The sequence below is a fragment of the Primulina tabacum genome, chromosome 15 (assembly GCF_025594145.1).
Source record: "Primulina tabacum isolate GXHZ01 chromosome 15, ASM2559414v2, whole genome shotgun sequence".
NCBI classification, from domain to species: Eukaryota; Viridiplantae; Streptophyta; class Magnoliopsida; order Lamiales; family Gesneriaceae; genus Primulina; species Primulina tabacum.
The window spans coordinates 5160203-5169023 of NC_134564.1; the positions used below are offsets into that span (position 1 = coordinate 5160203).

At 42.7% G+C, this 8821-nt stretch overlaps 1 protein-coding gene across 1 annotated transcript; it reads left to right on the forward strand.

Moving 5' to 3' along the window:
* The first annotated feature begins 7004 nt into the window (after positions 1 to 7004).
* On the forward strand, positions 7005 to 8363 carry LOC142525822 (uncharacterized). The gene is made up of 3 exons (XM_075630111.1): positions 7005 to 7425; positions 7490 to 7824; positions 8064 to 8363. Exons 1-3 carry the CDS (start codon positions 7005 to 7007, stop codon positions 8361 to 8363), a joined length of 1056 nt encoding a protein of 351 aa, XP_075486226.1.
* Positions 8364 to 8821: the final 458 nt, after the last annotated feature.

The following is an 8821-nucleotide window of genomic DNA, read 5'->3' on the forward strand; positions in this document are numbered from 1 at the left end:
TAGTTATGAGGTTTGATTTGTAGTTGGTTAGATTTTTCAAGAGATTTTCTTTACCATTGATATTTACTTTTTAATGGTTTGATTTGGTTCATAAGACCTCTCTAACCTTATTTCTATCATAATGCAAGTTTTGTGCTAAAATAATTAAATTTCTGCACCAAATTCAACATCTAACTCCAACCTATTTACTTAAAATTTAACACAAAAAATACTTTCAGAATAATCTTTTTATTTTATATATATTAATATATTTATGTTAAAATTAACATTTATAATTGTTATATTGTATTTTTACAAATTGTATTATTGCATTAAAATTTTCATTCGTATTTTACTATTATTTTATTTATAAATAATTAAATCAAGCTATTAATTAATTTTTTAATTAATAAAAATAAAATTATTTAAAATCTATTTATAAATTTATTTGATTAAATATTGTAGTTTTTATGATTAAATATCTAATTATTAAAATAATAAAATAAATATTATACTATTATTTAAATAACATTTATAATATTTAATACAAATATTTATAATAGATAAACAAAAAAAATTTAAAAAATAAATTAGGAGCACTCTGCCAAATCTCTGCGCCAAATTAGCGCAACTCCATTGAGAACACAAACACCATTTTGGTACAAGGTTGGAGATGTTCTAACAAATGAAATACTAATAGGCAAAATAGCGTAGTCTCATTGGAGAACATCTCTCTGTATCGAAATGATGTTTGATGGTGAAGGATTGGAGATGCTATAACAAATGAAATACCAATCCATCTTAGAACTCTATCCCATATTGTTTTACTGAAAGGACAGGCCAACTGAATTGTCAAAACTCTCAAACTTGTAACATTTGTGGTTATTTACCAAGAACAAAAGGCAAGCGATCCTTTTTAATTTTCACTTTTTTTTAGTATATGCTAATATTTGTGGTTATAATACATCAATTTCGAAGATATTTGAAACCAAGCATATGTATTTTTTTGTATTCCCAACCCGTGACTTGATTGTAGATTACCTACATCAATTGGAACTTCAAAGGACCATAATTCAATGTTACCGGAGACATTCCGGATTTAAGAGTGTTAGATAAGTATGAGCGGTGAATGAATATTAAGAAATATGTCATGTCCCACATTGAAAAATGTGCCAAGAAAAATCTACTTTATTAGCTCTATGTTTGAGCTATGAGTTTGGATCTCAAGGGGCATTAGAAGTTTTTGGAAAAGGGGAAGGCGCTGATAGGCTGGGCTCGATGAAACACGAGCGCGGCTGCCAGCCCGTCCCGGACCGGTGCGGTCTCTTGACTACATTAATCTTTTTGGAGAAAGTTTATTTGAAAAATAATTTGAAACAATCCAAAGTGTACCCTCCAGTCCGAACCGCATCTCGTGTGACTGTCTATCTTCGGACAGAATGAGGCTCAGTCTATAAATAGTCATCTGCAGACATTAATTACACACTTTTTGCATCCTCATTTCACTGCATTCCTTTCTTTTTGAAACTTGAAAGTTCAAACATACTTCTGTTCGCTGCCATCCAGAACCTTGTTGTGCTACATTTTCTGGATTGTGTCGTATCTGAGAGACGATTGCCGCCAACGTAAAGCACTGGTATACGGGCAATTTTGTCTTGCGGACAAAGGAAACATCCTTGCCTCGACTTACTGATATTCATTGCTACACATTATTTTTGCCTACAAAATTCAGAGTAACAATAAAGAGTCCCAACTTGTGTGTGGACGAAAGTATTTAGATACGGAGTGTCTCTTCTTCTGCTTCACCGGGTGAGATCCCGAGAGAATATTCAATTGATGCTCCGATATCAGGGGTGAGATCCCTGTCAACTCCTATTGGGACCAAGCAAACACATGAATATTAGCTTTTAAACATTTAATTAGACTAACCCGGGTGGATGTATTGAGGTCCCGAGCCACCCGGATTTGCTGGCCTGACCCGAATTCTATCACCTCCTGCTCCTCCTCAGCCACAAAACGAACCTCTCCCTTCTCCACTACTCTTCCTCCCAATTCGTCAACTCTCGCTTTCTTCCCTTCCCTCCTGGTTTTGCTCTGATAAGCCCGGACTGCCTCCACATAGCACTTCTGAGAAGATGGCTGATCTCCCCAGACTTCTCATACCCGGGCTCCCACAGGAAATTTGATCTTTTGGTGGTAGGTGGATGCCACGGCTCTCAATTCATTCATAGCCGGCTTCCCTAGAATGATATTATATGAAGATGGGGAGTCCACTACAGTGAAAGAGGTCATCACTGTCTTTTTGAGATCTTGGGAGCCTAGAGTCAGTGGCAAGACAATCTCTCCTTCTGGGTAAACCACATGGCCAGCAAAGCCAAAGAGTGCAGTTTCCACAGCTTCCAAATGATAACCCTGCAAATCCATCTGTACAAAGGCATCTTTAAAAATTACATTTACAGAGCTGCCTGAGTCAATAAAGACCCTCAAAATGTCATAATTTTCCACCCGGACTTGGATAACCAGGGCATCATTGTGGGGTAGATTCACCCCCTTTAAGTCTTCCGGGCCGAAACTGATCACCACCTCATTTCCCCTCATCCCTTCCACATCCATGCAGTCCCTCCTACTCCTGGATTTCCTCGCCCGGTTAGAGTCACCATCAGTGGATCCTCCAGAAATCATTTTGATTAACCCCATGGCAGGGGGCGAATTCTTCTTTATCTCGGGCTCGGGCTCCCTCCTTCTCCCGAGCTCATTCCTTACATTGCCCCTTACATCTCCTCCCCGGGCACCAGATCCTGGCTGCCGAGATGTCCAAGGTAACAATCTAGGTCTCTTGTTGGCTTGACTGGGTCCCGTGGCGGGAGGCAGGGCATAGTCTCCCTTCAATGTTTTACAATCCTCGGTGTTGTGGTAACACACTTTGTGGAGAGTGCAGAATCCTCTCTTCTCGGGCCGGATCTCTACTGCATTCCTGTATCTCCCTCTCCCGGGCAATCTTTAGGGGCACATGGTGAGAAAAGTGCCCTGGATTACCCCTTCTCTGTCCCTTCTCCTCGGGCTTAGATACCCGGTCTCCTCTTTCCTTCCTCACAGCCTCTCTCTTCTGCTTCTGGGCTTCTTCCATATTGATGTATTTTTCTGCCCGGGATAATTAATCCTCAAAGTCCCCAGGCACTTTCTTGGTTAATGACTTGAAAAATTCACCCTCCCTCAAGCCTTGGGTGAATGCAGTCGTCTTTGTCTCAGTGGCACAAGTAGGAACATCAAGAGCCACTCTATTAAATCTTCTGATGTAAGCCCTCAAACTCTCTTTCGGGCTCTGCTTAACTTCAAAGAGACTAAAAGCAGTCTTCTTGTACTTTTTACTACTGCTGAAATGGTGTGAAAGCACCTTTTGGAAGTCTTTGAAAGAACTAATACTTTGAGGAGCCAAACCCTCAAACCATCTTTGAGCCGAATCCACCAACGTTGTCAGGAACACCTTACACTTGATTCGATCAGTGTAACAGTGCAGCATGGCCATATTCTCAAACCTGGCCAGGTGCTCCTCGGGGTCTGCATTGCCATCATAATCTTTTACTTTGGCGGACTTGAAATTCCCGGGAAGAGGTTCCTGGACAATAATATCAGCAAATGGGCATCCTCTGGTGACTGCCCGGGAAGTGCTCCGACTCTCCAACTGTCCTTCCAGGACCTTCATCTTCTGCCTTAACTCCAGCAATTCTTCTGCCATAGTCGTGGATTTTGACCCGCCGCTGGATTCCTCGTCTTCTCCTCTCACTTCCTCCTCCTCCCTCAACTCCTGCTCCTGCTCCTGCTCCTGCTCATGCTCCTATCTATCTCCGGGTGGTGTAACATGCTGAGAAACTTCTTTCCTGGCCATAGCTTGCTTTACCGCATCGGATATAATTTTCGTCAACTCTCCCGGGGTCATGGAAATGAGATTTGGTCCGGTATTATGAACACCACCTTGTCTCGAAGTCTGCCCCTCATCTTCATGGGCCCGAGAATTATCTTGATTAGTTCTTCTTGTACGAGCCATATCAACATCTTAATCTCGATTTCCCACAGACAGCGCCAATGATGAGATCTCGCTGAAATGGATGAGCCGAGTAAGGAGCTCCAACGGATCAAATCAACAATTTTTAGTGTTTAGGAATTTGAGTGAAGATAATGGCCGTGACAACACCTGCAAACAAGAAAGGAACTCGTGAATGGGCGCCGGAGGAGTGTCCGGCGTAGCAACTCCGATGCTAAAGTCAGCAGGTTGAAGATGAACACAAGCAATATTTGAGGGAAATATGTAAGTGCTTGAGAGTTAAATGATTTCAGAATCTATAAATGACATTAATACCTGCTATTTATAGTAGAAAAATGGGGTAGGTACCTCGATCCTCGTGCCACCTACTAAGTATGGCAAGTCGGCTACCCATACTTGTAGCTTCTGATAACTTCTAAGACACTCCAAGCCCAAGTGGTTCCTGACAGATTGGACGGACCTGTATCAATCACACTCAAGTGTGGTGCAATTCTCGAGGTGGCCCGGGTAGTAGGGTACCCGGGTGTTTGCTTGAGATCCCGGCTATTGGCTCGAGAGCCCGAGTTGCAAAGATGATTGCCCGGGAAGAGGCGTAATACCTGGGTATTTGAGGAGAGTACCCTGGCAAGTGGCTTCGATTCGGACTATCCAAGTAATAAACCGGGTTAATGATGACTCGAATCCTTATTGGGGTATCACCATTTTTTAAAATTATTCTTTATCTATAATAAAATGACGAATGAGATAAAATTTGTTAAATTATATAGTTTTGTTAAATTATTATTATAAAAGTATAATAAAAAAATATATTACCATTTGCATGTTTTAGACTATATAAATATAAAGACAAATAGATAGATACATTACTGATAGATAGATATATCCATGACCCGAAATATTATATGGATAGCCCAAAGTCAGGATAAATCTGTAGGAAGAGTTCGTCAGGAGCCAGACAGGTGAAAGCCCGAGATATCTTTTCCCCATGTTATCAAAAGCCCGGGCTCTCATACAAAGCTTCCGAATGATTTCTACCCGGGATGCCTCCATAATAGTACTGCACTCGAGTGTTTGAGTAGTAGGTAATATCTTGTATCGATAATCGTTCCTGACAAAATCCTACTGATGTGACACAATGGAAAAGTAGGACGGCATGACAGGAAGTCAACATCTAAGTCTACAAGTGGTAAATAGGCACTGAAAACAAGGAAAAGTCATCATCTTCCTTCCTATAAATAACATGTTCTTCTTGCATTAAAGATTATTCAAACACATATATTCACACCAGTTGCACTTGTTTCTCTACCAAGCTACACTGGTTATCTTCACATGCTGAATTAAGTATTGGAGTGGCTACGCCGGACACCTCTTCGGCGCCCATTCACGAGTTCATTTCCTTATATGTAGGTTACAATTGATGCCATATTAGAGAGATATATCTTCTCCACAAGATATATCCTCTTGCTCATTTTTCCTTAACAAGACTCTTATCAGATCCCGTGGATTGCCCTGACCCAACTCACCCAATTCGCCCGGATCGCATCATTGGCGCCGTCTGTGGGAAATTGAACTCAATACGTAGATATGGCTCCTACAAGAAGGGCAAATCAAGATACTTCTCGGGTTTCTGGAGATGATCCACTTATCTCTGGACAAGGTGGTATTCCGCCCATAGGACCTCCACCTGTTATTAATTTGTCCCCAGAAGACTTGGTTCAGATTATATCCAATGCAGTAGAGAAGACCGTAGCAAGAAGGGCCCCTTCTCATCAGGCTACGCAGCCCGAAGTGGAGCAGGAGGTGGGGGAGGAGGAAGTGAGGATGGATGAGAGGGAGTCTAGTGCTGGTTCTAAGTCTCCTACTGTGGCTGAGGAACTGGAAGAGTTGAGACAGAAGTGGAGGGGCAAATGGAAAGTCGGAATCATGCTCGGATAATGATTAAAGGATGCCCTTTTGTGGATGCCATTGTTCGGAAACCTCTACCCGGACATTTCAAATCTGCCAAAATGTAAGACTATGATGACAGTGCTGACCTTGAGGAGCATTTGGCCTGGTTTGAAAATATGGCCATGCTGCACTGTTATGCTGACAAGATTAAGGTCAAAGTGTTCCTAACCACTTTGCTTGACTAAGCCCAGAGATGGTTTGAGGGACTGACCCCTCAGAGTATACTATCCTTCGAGGATTTTCAGAAGGTATTCTTGTACCACTTCATTAGCAGGAAGAAATTCAAGAAAACTGCCTTCAGTCTTTTTGAAGTGAAGCAAAGCTCGGAAGAAAGTTTCAGGGCTTACATCCGGAGGTTCAATCGAGTTGCTCTGGATGTCTCTCTTTTGCTCCCGAGACAAAAATTACTACATTTACTCAGGGCCTACGGGAAGGGGAACATTTTCGATCGATAACCAAGAAAGCGCTTGGGGATTTCGAAGATCTGTTGGCCCGGGCAGAAAAGTACATCAATATGGAGGAGGCGTAGAAGCAGAAGAGGAAAGCTTTGAGAAGAGAGAAGGGTGATCGGGTGTCTAAACCCAAGGAGAGAGAACAGAGAAGGGGTAACCCCAGGTATTTTTCTCATCATTTGCCCCCAAAAATCGCCCGGGACCGGGATGTTCAAGAATATAGCAGGGACATGCCCCCTACCCAACAATTTACTAGGCCCGAGAAGAAGGGATATTGTACCCTTCATAAAGTGTGTTTCCATAACACAGAGGACCGCCAAACGCTGAAAAGAGATTATGTCCCACCTGCTACCAAGGGATATAATCCACCAAGTAAGAGGACGAGATTGCCACCTTAGACAACTCGACAGTCAGGGCTCAGTGCTCGGGAGGGCTCGAGAGATGCCCCAAGTAGGAGGAAGATTCAGGAGCCCGAGAGGAAGAGGGCTTCACCCCCTATCTTGGGGGGTGATAAAAATGATCTCTGGAGGATCTAATGATGGCGATTCAAACCGGTCAAGGAAGTCAAGAGTAGGAGGGATTGTATGGAGGTGGAAGGAATGAGGAGGAATGAGGCGATTATCAGTTTTGGCCCGGAGGACCTCAAGGGTGTTAATCTCCCTTATAATGACGCCCTGGTAATCCAGGCCCGAGTGGCCAATTATGACATCATGAGGGTTTTTGTTGATTCAGGCAGTTCTGTGAATGTTATTTTCAAGGAAGCCCTGTTGCAGATGGATTTGCAAGGATATCAGATGGAGACCGTGGAAACTGCCCTTTTTGGCTTTGCTGGCCACACTATCTACCAAGAAGGAGAGATTATCTTGCCTTTAACTCTGGGTACTATGGAATTGAAGAAGACTGTTATGAACACCTTCACTGTTGTGGATGCCCCATCATCGTATAATATTAAGGGCCGTAGCATCCACATATCATCAGAAGATAAAATTCCCAGTGGGGAATCAAGTGGGAGAAGTCCGGGGAGATCAGCCTTCCTTCCGGAAATGTTATGTGGAAGCGGTCCGGGTAGACCAAAAGAAGGCGAGGAGGGAGAAGAAGAGAATAAGTGGTGATGAGGAGGCGGAGAGGGTAGTAGAGGAGGGGGAAGTTCATTTTGTAGCAGAGGAGGACCGGGAAGTGGTGGAGATTGAACCAGGCAGGGAGATCCGGGTGGCTCAAAATCTCGACTTATCCACCCTGGTCAGTTTACTGAACTGTATAAAATCTAAGGTTAATATTTTTGCCCGGTCCCAGCAGGAATTGATCGGGATCTCACCCCTGATAGCGGAGCATTATCTGAACATACTACCGGGATATCAACCTGTTAAGCAGAAGAAGAGACACTTTGATCCTGAGAATGACAAGGTAATTGATGTACAAGTTCCAGATTTCCTATAGGCCGTCCACATTCGAGAAATACAATTTCCTACCTGGCTCTCGAATGTGGTGTTGGTACCAAAGGTCGCCGGAAAGTGGAGGATGTGTGTTGAATTTAGAGATCTCAACAAGGCTTGCCCCAAAAATATTATCCTTTGCCCATGATTGATCAGTTGGTGGATTCTATTTCTGGATATGAACTACTCAGTTTCATGGATGCTTACCAGGGGTACCATCAAATCCCCTTGGCCAGGAATGATCAAGATAAAGCCAGCTTCATTACCTCAGGAGGCACCTTTTGCTATGTTGTCATGCCTTTTGGGTTAAAGAATGCCATGGCTACATATCAGCGTTTAATGAACAAAGTATTTGATAGGCAGTTGGGGAAGAATGTGGAGGTTTATATCAATGATATATTGGGCAATTCAAGAGAAATTTCATGCTTCATTGCCGATTTGGAAGAAATTTTTGCTACTCTCATGCATTATGGGATCAAGTCAATCCAGCTAAGTGCATATTTGGCGTAAATAGTGGTAAGATTTTGTGTTTTATAGTAACCGACCGGGGGATCGAGGTGAATCCTGAGAAAGTCTAATCAGTGCTAAACATGTCATCTCCTCAGTCTGTCCGAGAAGTGCAAAAGCTTACCGGGAGAATTGCTTCACTTTCCCGATTCAAATCTAGATCTGCACATCAAAGTTATCTATTCTTCCAGCTCCTTGGGAAGGCACAAAAATTTGGGTGGGACAAAAAGTGTGAGCGGGCCTTCAAAGACCTTAAGAGGCACTTGGCAGAGCTTCCTGTTTTAGCAAAGCCAGAGCCCAGAGAAAAGTTGTTTGTGTACTTATCTACTACATAATATGCTGTTAGCTCAGTGCTTGTACGGGAAGAAGGTTCTGATCAGAAACATGTATATTATATCAGCCACACTCTCATAGGAGCCGGGCATATATATAGCGAAGTCGAGAAGATAGCTATATCCCTG

Coding starts and splice junctions, on each gene's coding strand:
- LOC142525822 (XM_075630111.1), top strand. CDS start 7,005: ATGGAGGTGGAAGGAATGAGGAGGAATGAGGCGATTATCAGTTTTGGC. Junction 7,426..7,489: donor AATTCCCAGTGGGGAATCAA/GTGGGAGAAGTC, acceptor CGGTCCGGGTAG/ACCAAAAGAAGGCGAGGAGG. Junction 7,825..8,063: donor TTGATCCTGAGAATGACAAG/GTAATTGATGTA, acceptor GATGCTTACCAG/GGGTACCATCAAATCCCCTT.